The sequence below is a fragment of the Schistocerca piceifrons genome, chromosome 2 (genome assembly GCF_021461385.2).
Source record: "Schistocerca piceifrons isolate TAMUIC-IGC-003096 chromosome 2, iqSchPice1.1, whole genome shotgun sequence".
Lineage (NCBI taxonomy): Eukaryota > Metazoa > Arthropoda > Insecta > Orthoptera > Acrididae > Schistocerca > Schistocerca piceifrons.
The window spans coordinates 475,499,217-475,517,177 of record NC_060139.1 but is presented as its reverse complement, the minus strand read 5'-3'; the positions used below and the strand labels follow the sequence as shown (position 1 = coordinate 475,517,177).

At 41.7% G+C, this 17,961-nt stretch overlaps 1 protein-coding gene across 1 annotated transcript in view; it reads left to right on the top strand.

Moving 5' to 3' along the window:
- The window catches only part of LOC124776201 (lysosomal acid glucosylceramidase-like), a 175,888-nt gene that overhangs the window by 75,359 nt on the left and 82,568 nt on the right, over window positions 1–17,961 (top strand). The window contains exons 4-5 of the mRNA XM_047251035.1: window positions 6,811–6,952; window positions 16,236–16,398. Of these exons, the coding sequence (XP_047106991.1) occupies window positions 6,811–6,952; window positions 16,236–16,398 (305 nt within the window). The remainder of the gene's footprint in view (window positions 1–6,810; window positions 6,953–16,235; window positions 16,399–17,961) is intronic.

The following is a 17,961-nucleotide window of genomic DNA, read 5'->3' as shown; positions in this document are numbered from 1 at the left end:
GCACTATGGGACTTAACTGCTGTGGTCATTAGTCCCCTAGAACTTAGAACTACTTAAACCTAACTAACCTAAGGACATCACACACATCCATGCCCGAGGCAGGTTTCGAACCTGCGACCGTAGCGGTCGCGCGGTTCCAGACTGTAGCTCCTAGAACCGCTTGGCCACTCCGGCCGGCGATCAATTTCCTTAAATGGATATCTATAAGTAGGGTGTTTATGTATTGGACATGCACAAAAATTATTAATTTTTGCACTTGAAAAGAAACACCAAACGTAGTTCATAAGACAGGTGCTACACAAATCAGATAATTAACTGCGTACTGATATATCCGGATGTTGTACTGAAATGGTCACGGATGTATGAACGTTACTGTGATATCCGACAAAAAGTGAAGAAAAGAAATGGAAAAAGAAAACCAATTGAAGTGGGTCTTCTTCAGTTAGTATTCTGTATAACTCAGTACCACTCCAGAATCCGCCAACGACCACTTTCAATGCGATCTACTTTCTCACTCAACTCACATTAGACATCCCCCAAACTATATGTGAATGCTAATCGTTAAATTCACACTGTCTATAACAAATGGTAGCATTCTGTTCTACACACGACTCAACACGTTCAGAGAGACAGTGCTGTCATCACCAGATTGTCAAACTTAGCTCATGAGGTTAAAACACTAAAAACCGCGTGAACTATGTTTGTGAACCTGATGATGAGAGCACTGTCCCTCTAAACGTGTTGTTGAGTCGTGTGTAGGACAGAAAACGGTTGAATGGTATCATTAGTTAGTGTTGCTGTTGTGTTGACTACTGTGGGCGTCAGCACCAACACAAACAAAGAAGGAGAGAAGTTACGACGATAGGTGGCGGGAATCCAAAATGATCTGTACATAACACTTGCAGATTAATAGAACACTTTATTTCTAAAAAGGAAAGAAACATAACTTCTCGTTATGAGGTGCCTTGAGGTGCTTCCTGTGGCTCCTACATGCACTTAATTTTACACACGATTACTGCCCGCAGAACACAGGAAAAGCACCGTACTCAGTACTGATGCTCTCGATATCTGTGACTGAAGTGGACCCGACCAGCGATTGGCGGCTGCTTAAGTCAGCGTTGACAGAGGGCACTGAACTCTGTCTTCCTGGAGGTGTGCCGCTGCCCACTCTTTCCACTCACGTGCGGGTCAGGGCCTTCTTAATGATGTTTCACGACACTGTGCTGGAAGGTATGAAGTGAATGCATTAGGACTGCAGAGTTACAGTATAACAATAGATACCTCATATCTTTGAAGTGGATAATATCAAGTAATATTACAGCATAGCAAAACTCAAAGAATGAACGCCTCCCAACGAAACTGGACCTCACTAGACATGGTGCGGCTTGATCTAGAGGCAGGGAAGGTAGAGACGAGGGTCTGAATATCCTGAGCACAATGAGGTGTGCCATATGTATGGAAACCCCAGAACAACCGAGCTTTTCAAGATCAAGAGGGAAGTCCTGTTGTTTACTGCTCAGACTGCGTGGCAGCACACTCTTTACCTGTGAAACTAACAATACATCATCAAACAGATAAACCGACATACCTCGGTGTCGTACCGGACTCGTCACTGATGCACAGACATTACTACATGAAGACTCGACTCAAAGTCGCAGCAAGAAAATACATGCTGAGAAACAGATGGTGAATTATGCCGAAGGTGCTGAGAACCACCGCTCTAGGCAGTGTGCTTCTCCACTGTGGAATATGCTCGCCTTGTGTGGTCCATATCTGTACATACCAAAAGCTTAATCGCAATATGCCGACATATAACTGGCTGCATGAGACCCATGCGATAAACTGTACAAAGTGGCTGCACTTTGTAACCAAACCCAGTGCTTCCACGTGTGACCGTTTCGCCTTCGTATTTCAGATGTGCGAATAACGTGTAATCGAACCGTTTCTAACCTTACATAACAGGGAAAGGAATGCTTTTGAACTACAAGCGTGACAAACTTTAGCTGGATGACTAGTTAACATTGCTTACTATGAAAATAATAATGTGCAGAATAATTTTCTGTATCAATCTGTAGCGTTGGCCACGCTACGGAAAGTGAATCCATTTAGCGGTCGGGTTTACAACCGCCCACATCTACGACTGACTACCTGCCGGGACTTCCGTCCCTCCCGCTCTGATTATGTGTCGCTCCTCAGAAAAATGCAGCTTTTAGTTCGCACAGTAGAGCATTCTGCACAACATTACACTGTTTTTTTTCCTAACATTCACAATAGTCTCTAACACAAATATTGACACATGTCACCTGACAGAATACTACTATTAGCAAGACACCTATTTATGTTTTAAACTCCTCTCCAAAGCGTGGTGTGGATAACAGGATTCAAATTTCAGGCTTGAGATGCCACACAAGTTATGAAGCAATTATTTTAGAAGTTACTTTTATATGACACTGCAAGAATATCGTAACACTAGTCACAACGATCTTTTGACCGTACAAAGTGACACGGAATTTACATTTACCAAAATGGACAGGGGACTTTGGATCGGTATATGACTTTGGGACAATGATTCTAACAAATGCCGGCCGCGGTGGTCTCGCGGTTCTAGGCGCTCAGTCCGGAACCGTGCGACTGCTACGATCGCAGGTTCGAATCCTGCCTCGGGCATGGATGTGTGTGATGTCCTTAGGTTAGCTAGGTTTAAGTAGTTCTAAGTTCTAGGGGACTGATGACCTAAGATGTTAAGTCCCATAGTGCTCAGAACCATTTGAACCATTCTAACAAATAATTTTAAGAAAACTATATTAGAACTTTGGCAAACCATGGCGCTGACAGTAACATTCTGATAATAAAAATTTGGATAGGCTCTTCACGTCTCCAGTGGTGGAATTAATTGATAACTACCACCCATCGCGGTAGTCAAGTTAACTTGCAGCATCATGCCTCCATATTCCACCACATAAGATCAGTCAGATGTTCTTGCTTTCTGACACTAAATAAACTGGAGGCGATTTCATGAACCATAAACCACTGACATACCAAATGTGAAGCTCTTTCACTCTGAATTGTTGTTGCTTAGGGATCAGATCGCCAGACATTGCACTCCACGATTTCTGCACTGTCAAGGTTCGACTCCAACTGTTCTGGTTTTCCGTTCATTCCTCCCTTGTGGTGCTCACGCCAAAATCATCCAAAAGTCTGGCGGTCAAACACATAGTGACTTCCCTAATTTATGATTTTATTTTGTTTAACTGAATTACAAGCTCTAACACCTTCAGAACCTTACAGTCAGTACATTTATAACTTACATTCATCTCTATATTTTATTTTTCATAAAATTATCAATTTTTCTCCAAATACTCTTCTTCCAGTGAACACTAATCACAGAGATTATACTTGTGCTTACTGGCATAGTTATAATGGTTTCCCCAAGACTACTCTTTTGTATAAGTTCGATCATTTTATTCTGTCGACTTTCGCTTCATACTGTTTAAATAAATAAAATTTTTTAGACATTGCAATTTGAATTTAACAGTATCATGCACCTTACAGACCTCAGCTTCAGATTATCTTCTGGCAAACGTACAGAGGAGTTTAAGCATGCATTGAATGAACATCACTCCATATTATGTCGATCTCATGATTTCTCGTTGATCTAATGAAATCAGAAACCAAAGAATATTTCCTTAAAGGAACAAATATAGTCACCAAACTAAACCAGTTACTTCTAGTTGCCTTTGATTAGCTTGATATACGGGAAGGGTCACTTACTATTGCCATCTAGAATAACTCCGAAAGTATGACAGTAGCTGAAAAGTTTGTGAGACCAAAGTTGCATGGGACAACGGGGGCCGTAATATGACATTGGTTTTTATTGCTAGGTGAGGTCGCGTCAGAGATATGAAGGTCAACTTTGTTTTTTAAATGGGATGCTATAGTTTGGTACTTATTTTCTGATAGCGGCTATCGAAACTAATCAAATGATGTGTAACAGTAAGGTCTTTGAAGGTCAACGAAGGTCAGAAAGGTGGCATGAACGTCCATTTACATAAGGTGTTCGAAGTGATAACCACTGGTATCAATGCAGTGCTGCAATCTTCTTATCAGGGATTGAGTGGTATTCCTAATCACTTGGGCACTTATCGAAGCACATGCTCTGACACATCACTCACATATATCGTGCAAATAGTAAATATTCGCTGAATACGGCGTATCCGTATAACGTGCCGTTGACATGTAAACACCATTCGACGATTTCACAATGCAACGCTAATAGGAACGGTGAGACTAGTATCGTCGAATCAAGCGAATGTGAATGATGTATTTAATCGAAAAATAAATTGATATGCTTCTCATTTACGGAGAATGCCAACGAAATTCAGTGAGAGCTAGAGACTTATACGCTGAATGATATCCTCAACGTACTCACCCTAAACGTCGTACATTTAAATATGTGTGTGATAAACTGAGAACAACTAGATCTTTAACGCATCGGAAACATGTTCGGCAAAGGAAAGTTACTAACGAGGAAACGAAAATTGGTACTCTTGCCACTGTGGGTCGAGATCCTTATGTCAGTTAGCGTCAAATCGCAAGGGAATCTGCCATGATCCAGATAAATGTCATCCTTACCATATCAGTGTCCACCAAGAATTAACTGGTACGGATTGTATGCGTCGTATTGAATTCTACCGATGGGCTCAACTTCAGATTCCGAGGGACGACACATTTCTTAATTTGATTTTATTTACTGATGAGGCTACATTCACGAACCATGGAAATGTTAATTTGCATAACATGCATTATTGGGCAACTGAAAATCCATGTTGGCTGCGGCAAGTTGTACATCATAAACCGTGGTCGGTGAATGTATGGTGTGGGATTATGGAGGATAGAAATATATAATCGAAGAAAGCTTAATGGTAGGTGGATAAGTGCCGATGTGATAAGCAATACCACTCAATCCATGATAATAGGATTGCAGCACTGCATTGACACCAATGGTCATCACTTCGAATACCTTCTGTAAATGGACGTTCATGCCAGCTATGTGACCTTCGTTGACCTTCAAAAACCTTACCGTTACACATCACTGGATTCGTCTCGGCAGCCGCTATCAGAAAATAAGTACCAAAATATAGCATCCCATAAGAAAACAAAGTTGACCTTCATATCTCTGAAGCGACTCCACCTAGCAACAAAAACCAACGTCATATTATGGCCCCCATTGTCCCATGCAACTTTTGTCCCACAAAATTTTCAGCTTCTATGAGACCTTCGGAGTTATTCTTAGTCGCAATAGTTAGTGAGCTACCTTGTTTAAACTGCTGGAGAGGGTTATTTCTAGTAATATTGTCAACCTCAACTCAAATTAAATCCTTATCGGGCAAACTGGTTCTCTACCAAAAAGAACCTGCACAGAACAGGCACTCGCGCTTACCGCCTACATACTTGTAACAGCAGACTTCCAAGAGCAGTTAAAGATATCTGCTGCATTCATTGACTAACAGCAGTGTACGCCACTATTTGGAATCACGGTTTAATTTAAACCATACCATCCAAAGAAATAGTCCATCTACTGAATGACATGTATAGCAACAGACCTTCTGAAATCATCATAAGTAATGGAAGAAACAAACAAATAAAACCTAAAGAAGGGCTACCTCAAGGAACCGTTTAACATCACTCGTAGCCAGTCTGTATATCGCCAACACGTCTGGTTGTCTGTAAAATTCGGGTATACCGAGAACTGGGAAGTTGTTGTCGGACACAGAGACATGGAAACAGGAAAAAGTGTAGTCGAAAGATTTAAGCACTCTTATGCAATAGTTTCGTGAATGGAGGCTTCTTTATTGTTGAAGCAAACCATAAGTCGCATGTTGACACCTGATCAAATGGCTAGGCAGTTACGAACTTCTTGCCTACAGTAAACGCTAACAAATATCGATGTGAATCTGCACAGAACTTACGCTGAAGTGAACATAACGATGGTTGCCGCGAAACTTCGGACAATAAGTAACTTTCTGCAAAACTCTATAGTACCAGATGAGATCCTCAGCCTCTACTCTGCGAATTTCATCTCTAAGTGTGGACTACGCTGATGCGGAATATAGTGCATCAGTGTCGCTCAGTGGCGCTCTCGTGAAGATGTAGAACTAACATGTACCACGGGGATAATGTTTTGAAAAACAATTCGTATGACTACCTACTGGCTCCACAGACTTAGCAAAATTCACTTACTCCAAACTCATCGCGACCATGCTCTGTTCAGAAAATGCAACAAAATACAAAATAATCCTTTGCTCCCAACCATCCACACAATTATATGGAAATATACTGCTCTCCAGTGCCACACCACACTTCCAAGCCAGCGAACTATTTGTCGACAATTTTATCATTACCAAAATGTGGTGCACAGTTTGAAGAGTCCTCACTAATGTGCGTGAAGGATCTCCCGTGTATCACAAAAAAAAAAAAAAAAAAAAAAAAACACCCGACTTTCGACTTACGCCAGAAAATATGTACCAACTTCAATGGGTTAATAACAAACCAGGGAAAATGTGTGGCTTTTTGTACCATTGAAGAAAGGGAGCTTCATCAAAAAGTCAATATGATGCCAATAGGCAAACCACAGCAGAATTCTCTTGACAGTCATATTCTAGCTATCTGACGTCCCTACTGATATCCAAGATGATATCGTATACATAAGAAAATATGTGACATTTCTAATTTGTGTACTTTGCGTCTTATGTAGAAGATCATACAAACTGTGCTATGACATATGCTAACTAAACTTTTGCATGTCTACAGAGCTGCAGTCCGGGGTGGTGCACCTGCGGGTGGACACGAGCCATCAGTTCCAGCAGATGCTGGGCTTTGGCGGTGCCATGACAGACTCCACAGCCATCAACATCAGGGAGCTCAGCTCGGCCACCCAGCAGCACCTGCTCAGGTAGGGCCAACATCACCCACACCCACTGCTTGTTTCACACGTAACGTGTTACCTGACAGGGGACACTCAAATTCCAGTTAGGCTCGTGACATTATCGTGTTTACAACAGAGAGAGAAAGAGATGGACACAAAGAGTAGGTGGTCCTACACTACAGTATTTTTACAAGTGAAGTACTGTCACTACTTACATGTGTAGCTACATTCAAATATCACTCTGCACATTTGTTGGCACAATTTATTGCACAAAGTCACTTTGCTCCTATTTCTTGTATGTATTATTTTTGTAAATAAATTATAAATATACAACAGGGGAAAAACAAATCACGAAATTTCTGCAGTTGTCTTTGGATGAATCATATCATATTTAACAATTACAGTCAAAAAATGATACACCGCTTTTATTTTTTTTTATACTACATTTCGTAACTTTAACCAATTAATAAAATGCCATTTCAAAGTGGGCTCTACTCTCTAACAATGACAATTTTTGTCCTAATGGCTACTATTTTACTCTTAAAAATACACACGAATTTTGTGATTTTGCACCATGTTTAGATTACCTTACGCTATGACAGAGGAGATGATAATGTTCATGGTGAGAGTAACAGTTCTCTTATCCTGATCTGATGTCATAGAGGAATGGAAATTATGACTGTGAGCTGTATGGTTTGCATCGTGATAGGTATGGAAATGGTAAATGGAGGCATTAGGAAGGAGAACCCAATCACAATAAAAGTAATAATTTTAAGAAAGACAGAGGTAGGTTGAATGGTAAACAGTTCTGTCACAATCGATGTTATATAGGAAATGGTAGAGATGGTCGCGGAATGATAGAGATTCAAGTCCACAGATTGTTGGGAGTTCGAACAGGCAATCCATGGAACAATGTTCACTTGGGGAGCCTGCAGCCACGTCATTTCCAGTTGCTGATGGCAGGCGATTTGGGAGCTGCAAACATGACGATCAACAGATGCGAACAACTAAACAAGTTGAATTTTGAATTTAATAGAGAAACTCTACTTACTGAGATACATGTAAACATAAATTCTTTGGTGAGTCAAGTGCTACAAATAAATAATAATGGAGCTATTCTGTCTTGTGTTTTGGACATAGGTAGCCAAGTTTCTGTGTTGAGTGATCTGCATTTTAGAGTTGTGAAGGTGTACGTTGATGGCCTGTTCTTTCTCTGCGTTGGTCTAAGGTGAAAAGGGCAGTTATTGTGAGAAGTGCTGAGGTGTAGTGATACGTGTATATTCAATTTATTTGTCAAGGTTGTAGGTTTTCTGCAAGGTATATGACTGTGCCTAGGTTGGATACTGACACAGTTGTAGGGACTAACTTTTTTCTGATACATCATGCAGTGATGAAATTGGGTTATGGTGAAGTGCTTTTGAAGAGAAATGATGCTGCACTGAAGTTGAGTTTTGATGAATGTGTGCTTCAGAAGAAGAGTTCGAACCAATGTCTTAAACTTCCCATCAAATTGGAGTTCTCTTTTGAGTCTAGACCTGTTGTGAATTTGATTCATTTTTATACAATTCTGTTACCATATTCCCAGCGAGTTTATCATACTTTACAGGAAAAATGGTGTCACGGTGGCTGTGCAGAGGCGGCAGACGTGGTAATGATATGCAATATATTAAATAGGATTGGGGAGAAGAGAAGTTTGTGGCACGACTAGAAGAAGGGATCGGTTGGTAGGACATGTTCTGAGGCATCAAGGGATCACCAATTTAGTATTGGAGGGCAGCGTGGAGGGTAAAAATCGTAGATGGAGACCAAGAGATGAATACACTAAGCAGATTTAGAAGGATGTAAGTTGCGGTAGGTACTGGGGGATGAAGAGGCTTGTACAGGATAGAGTAGCATGGAGAGCTGCATCAAACCAGTCTCATGACTGAAGACTACAACAACAACAACAACAACAATGTTTCATGTACTATGAGCCTTGTTCTACAGGTGCATCTCCATCTATACCCCACCAGCAAACTTTCAGCACTTGGCGGAGCATACTTTGTGCACTTGTGCCAATTCCCCCTTTTCCTGTTGTGGTTGGCTATCGTTCCTGGGAAGAACAATAACTAATAAGACTGTGTATGAGCTCGAATATCTTTGACGTTATCTTTGTGGTCTTGTGTGGGATATATGTACTGTATATTGGTTGACTTGTCTAGGAACAACACTCTCAAATGCTAGTTCGCTCTGTGATACACAACTCCTCTCTTGCAGCATTTGCTACTGGATTTGGCTGAGCATCTCTGTCACATTTTCGCGCTTACGAAATGAACCTGTGACGAAACGTGCTGCTCCTCTTTGGATCTTCTCTATATACTCTGCCAACCTGTCTGGATCACAGACTGTTGAGTAGTATTCAAGTACTAGTACAGTGAGTGCCTTATAAGCTATTTCCTTTGTTGATAGGCTACATTTCCTAAAGGTTCTTCTAATGAATCTCAGTCTGTCTTCTGCCTTACCCACAACTGATTTTATGTGGGCTTTCGACTTCAAATTGCTTGGTACGAGTACTCCTAGACAGTTTAGGGAAATGACTGCTTACATTGATTGTTCTGAAATCCTGTAATCATACAGCAATGAGGTCTTTCTGTCTATGTATTCGTAATACGTTACATTTGTTTATGTTAAGATTCAATTGCCATTCCCTGCACTCAGCATCAATCCTCTTCAAGTCCTCCCGCATTATGCTGCAATCTTTCAGCGTCAAAACGTCTCTGTATACGACAGGATCATCTGTGAAAAAGCCTCAAGGAAATTTCAACGTTATCTACTAAGTCCTTTATATAAACTGCGGAAAGTAACGATTCTATAACACTCACTTAGGAACGGTCGAAATTTAATTTAATTTGAAGACGTCTCTCTATTGCGAATGTTGTGCTGTGTTCTATTTGCTAGGAACTCATCGAACCAATCTCACTATTGTTCTAATATTCCATACGTTCATATTTTCTTCATAAGGCGGAAATGCGAACTGTACTCAACACCGGCATCTAGCTGGTATCTGCTCTTATCTGGGTCTGATGAAGGAAAAGAGCGAGATAGGTTTCACAGATCGTTGTTTTAGATATCCATATTGATTCCTGCAGAGGAGATTTTCAGTCAACACAAACGCCATGATAGGCGAGCGTAAAACGTGTTCCGAAATTCTACAAAAGTTAGACATCAGAGATAGAGCTCTGTAGTTTTGTGCGTCTGTTCGGCGATCCTTCTTGAAAACAGTAATGACCTGAGCCTTTTTTCAATCACATGAGAAAGACATTGACTTCTTTCGTTGACGATAACTTGATTGCTGAAGATAGCTGGGAAAAACATAATAAGATATTGGACAAGCTCTTCAGTGTATGCAAAGCGTATAGTGTCACTACAGAAGTCAGAATTCATCGAGAGACAGGTGACATTTCTTGGACACATTGTATTCTACCTGGTCCAGATAAGAGTGAGACCACTTTTATTTTTCCTCTTCCCACAGCGAGGAATCACAGTAATGTATTGCCCTCTATCAGGTATTTGTTACTCTGAACACTTTGTCTACACCACGAGTGTGCGTACTGGGATGCCGAGGCACAAACAGAATTGAAATTTTGAAACAGATTCTTTTGGAAGATCTTCTTACGTCACATCTTGTTCTGAACAGATATTTCTTTGTAGGCTCAGACAGTTCTAAGACAGATATTGGCGCTAAATTCTCATAAGAATTTAAAGTACGTGGAGTATCGTAATATTGCTTTTGCAAGCTAGGTGCTCACTAAGTGTGAGCCCAACTATTCTGTCACTAAGTTTGAGGCCCTGGCTGTTGTGTGAGGTTTTGTGAAATTCAGATATTATTTGTTCGTTCAGGTGATCAAGGGCTCTACATATCACCACGCTTTCGACAATTTTCTGAGTACATGGTTAACTCATGACCATTTAGCCAGGTGGCCGCAGTATTTACAATATTTCAAATTCACTATTAATATATTCCTGACGAAGAGAGTGTCATTGGTGATGCTTTTCCAAGATCTCGTATGGGCTTGAATACTGGCACCAAAGATGATCGTAATGAAATTACTTTCACTACCTTGTATTCGAAAAAGGCAGCATTTGATCATTTCATTATGCGTTCATCTTTAGAATAATACAAAGGAACAGGATAAAGATCTGTCATTGAGAGAAGCGAATATGAAATGAAGAGATCAGAATAAAGTTAGAATTAAATAGTTTTTCCTGTTAAAACAAATGATTTTGCTTAGGAGAAGAGATATAAATCTTTCACACTGGGTTGTATACATTCTTGACGATTTAGTTATCAGACTGATATGGTATATCACGTGAGGTGTGCACACTTTGGGTCAAAGAAATGCATTTGCAAGCTTCATAGGAAATGCTACTTTCTAAACATGGAGAAACTATTTTGTAAAGTTCTGATTTCATGAAAATTTTGTCAGAAGGCGAAGCCACATATGAAACTTTATTTCCTACCATTCTCTCAAGAATGAGAGAACTTACTGCGGTAGAGTTCTTTGGCCCCCTTGCAAGAATTATTCAAGTTCATTCTTTTTCTTTGCCATGATTGAGCTGGCTTACAAATTTGTCTCACTCACGCCCTTGAGGAGAGGTACTAATCACTCTGCTGAACGTGGATTTCTGAATAATGTTTTGCATAAAATGGTCCATGTTAATTGGTTTTCATCAGACAGTGGTCCACAGATCATATTAGTAGTTTGAAAGTGTGCTCTGCATAATACAGGTATAAGGACATTTTACGTTTCGTCATTGTTGTTGTTGTTGTGGTCTTCAGTCATGAGACTGGTTTGATGCAGCTCTCCATGCTACTCTATCCTGTGCAAGATTCTTCATCTCCCAGTACTTACTGCAACCTACATCCTTCTGAATCTGCTTAGTGTATTCATCTCTTGGTCTCCCTCTACGATTTTTACCCTTCACGCTGCCCTCCAATGCTAAATTTGTGATCCCTTGATGCCTCAGAACATGCCCTACCAACCGGTCCCTTCTTCTTGTCAAGTTGTGCCACAAACTCCTCTTCTCCCCTATTCTATTCAATACCTCCTCATTAGTTATGTGATCTACCCATCTACTATTCAGCATTCTTATGTAGCACCACATTTCGAAAGCTTCTATTCTCTGCTTGTCCAAACTATTTATCGTCTAAAAAAAATGGTTCAAATGGCTCTGAGCACTATGGGACTTAACATCTATGGTCATCAGTCCCCTAGAACTTAGAACTACTTAAACCTAACTAACCTAAGAACATCACACAACACCCAGCCATCACGAGGCAGAGAAAATCCCTGACCCCGCCGAGAATCGAACCCGAGAACCCGGGCGTGGGAAGCGAGAACGCTACCGCACGACCACGAGATGCGGGCATTTATCGTCCATGTTTCACTTCCATACATGGCTACACTCCATACAAATACTTTCAGAAACGACTTCCTGGCACTTAAATCTATACTCGAAGTTAACAAATTCCTATTCTTCAGAAACGCTTTCCTTGCCATTGCCAGTCTACATTTTATATCCTGTCTACTTCGACCATCATCAGTTATTTTGCTCCCCAAATAGCAAAACTCCTTTACTACTTTAAGTGTCTCTTTTCCTAATCTAATTCCCTCAGCATCACCCGACTTAATTCGACTACATTGCATTTTCCTCGTTTTGCTTTAGTTGATGTCCATCTTATATCCTCCTTTCAAGACACTGTCCGTGCCGTTCAACTGCTCTTCCAAGTCCTTTGCTGTCTCTGACAGAATTACAATGTCATCGGCGAAAGTCATAGTTTTTATTTCTTCTCCATGGATTTTAATACCTACTCCGATTTTTTCTTTCGTTTCCTTTACTGCTTGCTCAATATATAGATTGAATAATATCGGGGAATAGGCTGCAGCCCTGTCTCACTCCCTTCCCAACCACTGCTTCCCTTTCATGCCGCTCGACTCTTATAACTGCTAGTTAGTCCAGGGAATTTGGTGATGAGTCGGTTGGCTGTGCCAGGATGACTTTATAACTCCTTTATGAGGGGCTTCGTATTCTTGACTAACCTTGTCGTCGGATTACTCCTTAGTTCTCTGTAAATAGGATCGCTCAGCAGCTCGTCCATTTTCTTTCCACATTCAGAGGTGCCATCTCAACCGTAGCGTTTCCTTTGCCTGCATATAGGGCCACGATATCATTGTTACTCCTGAGCACTTTTATGCTCTGCTTCCCTTCAAGTGTAATATTATGTCGGAGTGGCTTTGCTTCTTGAAAGATTCTATCGTTTTTTGTCTTATTTTTTCTACTTCCACTTCTGGTACTTCATGGAGTGACGTCTCCACAGACTGAAATATCTGATGTCTAGGAATCTTTGTGGCCGTAGCTGCAATGTTTAACCGTTTGGACAGAATTGACGCCACTGCCTCACTGACGATTTTCGTCGAGATGTTTGCCGCTGAACGAGCTGTATCCAGACTTGGCTAAGCATATTGTTTGCTTCCTGTCAGGTCGATCTCAACTTTTTCGGCCGACTGCTGATCACATGTTTTTCCACGCAGGCTTGCTTGTAAGTTATTCTGTCGATGTTATCCCGGTCATTCGCTGAAAACTATGACGCTGTACAGTTGCTTGTTGCAATTTATGAAGCTCTGGAGTTGTTGTATCCGTCCCCTTAGAGAAGCGTGACTGACCCGATAGTAAATCGTTCTCCCATTTCTAGTACTTGAGGAACAACAAACCATTCAGCAATTTCACCTTCCTCTTCCCCAGCAATGCCAGCTTCCGTATGTGATGATAAATTTCCTGCCTATACAGATCACTGACATAATTACGTAGGCTCCCGTGGACGGTGTCAAGGTGATTAAAATTTTAACTGAATATGAGAATAATAATCTTACAACCAGGATAGTCGAGAACACGAAGGCCCCTGCAAAAGACGCAAGAACTGATCCTGACACAGCCAAGTGAGTCATTACCAGAGATCCTGTGCCTAGTAGAATTTATGGAAGGTGTTAACTCCATAATGAATATTTTCCAATCAGGCCTGCCTATAGCGAAGGAAATCTATTACACAACGAAACATCTGGCACTAAAATTTCGTCACCTTGTGGAACAGACCCTTAAACGAAGGAGTAAAAGCAGACACATTCCACTGAAATTATGGTTCCTTAAGTCTTCGCCAACATACCTACGCGGAGACCATTTGCATCCTACAAGAGCAGTTCTCATATGATATCTGTGATGTTGTGCCTTTATGTCTGTCAACAACGTACTTCAGTTGGTGGAGAAAATATTATGAGCAATTAGATGGAGTGTCAATGGACTGTCACTGCTCCCCATTCACTGAGGATACCTTCGAGGAAGCTTTTGAGAAAACGGCCCTAGCTTCCTCAGCGTTGTGCTCCCATTATTAGCTATGGCATGTGGACGACACGTTAGTAATCTGACCACACTGGAAAGCGGATTTGGGAAACCTACTTTAGCACTTCAACAGCTTACACAAACTGTTCGTGCACAAAACTGAAAACAACGTTGGGCTACTATTTTTGGATATGAAGTTATAGGGAACAGTCAGCGGCAAACTAGGACACAAAGTGTACCAGAAGCCAACCCACACAAATAGATACTTGAATACGGAGAGCCACCACCACACAGTTCAGAAGTATTGTCTTCTGCGCAAGCTGGCTGCCTGTACCTATCAGATAAGTGGTGCTAATATCACAGAAGAATTGAGGGAGCTACACCACACATTTCTCGCAAACGGCTACGATAACAAGATTATAAGAAAGGAAACCAAGGCCATCCGAAATCATGCAAAAGAAGATGGCAAGGCAAAGAAGTTCAGTGAATGGCTTGGCAGCGCCCTCTGCCGAAGAGGTTTCAAACCGATTTTCTACAGCAGCCACAGGATTGACATCATGATAGGTTCCACCAGGAATGCAGTGGACAACCTGAGTATCCCTAGGAGTATATGTGCTACGTTGTAAGTGGAGAGCTGCCTACACAGGTGATGCAGGGAGGCCAGTTAGCACACGCGATAAATTCGAAATAACAGACCACCACCGTGAGTGTAGACAACCTACCATGTTCCAAGAAGCTCATGTACTGGCAAGAGCCATGGACGTGCCGGCACATAGTACAAGAGATGACTGAAATTATTAAACAGCCTCATAACATTAACAGAGAGGATTGCTACAAAATTCTGGGTTTTGGCTGCTGACTATCACAGTCCGATGGTCTGTCAGCGATCCCAGGGCAGAAGTCTCACAGGGTGTGGATGCGACAGCCTGGAAACCTACAGAGGAACTGTCAGTGTATTTAGCGCATACGAGGAGTAAAACATGCCCACAAAATCCAAGCGCTGATTTGCAGACACTAATCATCAACAAGATGGAAAGTTCACGAATAGCTTCTCCCTACCCTCTCCCTCTCCTCTCGAGTAGCCTATTACGGTCTATAGCTAATAAAGTTCCAGAAATATGTGGTACCGACAGTGCCTAATTGCATTAAAGAGCGACATCTTTTGCCCTGTAAAACCAGTCTTGCCATGAGAAAGGTTATTTTAATATGGCCAAAATGTCTGTTTTATAGTTTACAAATTATTTTATACAATGGCATGGTAAAACCGACAAAATAATTTGATATGAATGCGTGGTATCTGTTGTTCTGGACATGTCTGAAAAAACAGACACCACACATTCATATAATCGTTTCGCATCGATGGGAAATGAATCCACCACCTTCCGTTCAGATTCACGCTTACATTTGACCTTGTGTGGGAATCTCAAAGCAGCGAGTACGATGGGCATGGGCCGGGACTGCGGATAGGTAGGGATGGGTGCGAGTGTGGGTCGGCCGGGAGGCGTTCCGAGAAAGTCCATGCAAATGTGATAAACACTGTGTCCGTCTGGTGTAACTGTCTGAGAATCACAACATCCCGCTTCCGAATCCTGGTTCGGCAATCATTTTCACTCGTCGCCCCTGATGCCGCATAAATGTCCCGATGCAGTGGACATCAATAGTTGCCCTCATTTCTTTTCCTTTCTCCCGCTTCAACCTACAGTTTACGTAAAGGAATGTTAACCACTTGACACTGGCTCCGACAGCCTACGTAGTTGCGTCTAGAGTTGATGTTTACTGGTAGTTACTCAAGTGGTTTGTGTAAGATGGCTGGTGACTGGGTATTTTTAACACTATTTGGGATTCATACCCTTCTTTGCCGCCAGTCACGCGGTGCTACATCGGTGGGTGCGTCGGTCTGCTGGCGGTTGTGTTGACAGGCGGCGCTGTGTTGCAGGAGCTACTTCGGAAGCAGCGACGGCAGCTCACAGTACTCGCTGGTGCGCCTGCCCATGGGTGCCACTGACTTCTCGACTCGCGGATACACGTATGACGACAGCGAGGAGCCTGACCCGTCTCTAAAGAACTTTACTCTCCAGCCGGAAGACATCGAGTACAAGGTAATTCACTGTCTTATGTTCCTCCATCATTGATGGAAGAAAACAATATCAGTAGCAGACATTAGCAGCGGAGCTTGTATCGATATCTGTTCCTACATCAACTCACTATACCTCTTACCGTACGAAATTAAAAAAAAAAAAAAAATGAACTCGTTGATACTGTAAAAACGATCAAGAAAAGCGTCTTTCTTTCTTTTGAAATTATGAACTTGTTCTGTCAACAGCCAATGCTTAATAAGTGAAATCACTTTATTTTTCTAAATGTAAGCAGACATCTTTTTACAGTTATTTGCGATTGGTATTAGTAGATTACTACTTCCACCGTACGGCGAAAATGAAGACCTGTCATCGCAATTCTATTGTCTACAGTGTACATGACGAAAAAAATCGAGATATTTCGCACCCAATTCAAATGACACACTGCAGAAAAGATGGTAAGGGCTAAATTAAATAATGCAAATACGTGAGAGACAATCTTTATTAGCAGACTATTGGCCCTCCTTTTGCATGAATTACAGCTGCCATTCGACATGGGGAGCATAAATATATATCATGTAAAACAGAGACGTACATACCCATTCCTCCACCAAAAAGGTCGCAATTTAGAAACTTATCCTTTGAAGCGGAAAATATGTGTAACAGCGCAGCTTGTTCTACACAGTACCTCACAAAGGCTAATTTCAGGCGTCTGCTGTACCCATAAGAGGTATACACGTAAATTTAGAAATTGTACCCTGGAAGCCACCACATGGTGCATTAGCGCAGAGTACCCCTCTTGTCACAGCTATTCATTCCCTTCCCGGCTCCACTCTACAATGGAGCGGGCGATAAACGACTGTCTACAGGGATTGCACAAAGGAATCATCGCGAGAAATGTATGTTTGAACATAAATGCAGATGCTAGTCAATGCTGTTGTATTTGATCACGGACGGAACCTGTGAACTGTCCTCAAACGTTTCTTTCCAAGCTGCATTACGCTTACGTGCCTTTTTTTTTTTTTTGAGTCATCAGTCTTGCGGATGGTTTGATGCGGCCCTTCCAGAATTCCTCTCCTATGCCAACATCTTCATCTCAGCGTAGCACTTAGCACTTTCAGCTTCCATCCTCGATTATTTACTGGGTGTATTGCAATCTCTGTCTTTCTTTGCAGTTTTTCCCTCTACAGCGCCCTCTAGTACCACGGAATGTCTTAACATATGTCCCATCCTCCTGTCCCTTATCCTTGTCAGTGTTTTCCACAAATTCCTTTCCTCTCCGATTCTGTACAGAACCTCCTCATTCCTTATCAGTCCACCTAATTCTCAACATTCGTCTCTAGCACCACATCTCAAATGTTTCAGTTCTCTTCTGCTTCGGTTTTCCCACAGTCCGTGTTTCACAGCCATACAGTGCTGCGCTCCAAACCTGCATTCTCAGAAATTTCTTCCTCGAATTAAGGCCATTGTTTGATATTAGTAGGCTTCTCTTGGCCAGGAATTCCCTTTTTGCCGGTGCTAGTCTGCTTTTTGATGTTCTCTTTGCTCTGTCGGTCCGCCTAGGTAGTAGAACTCCTTTACTTTATC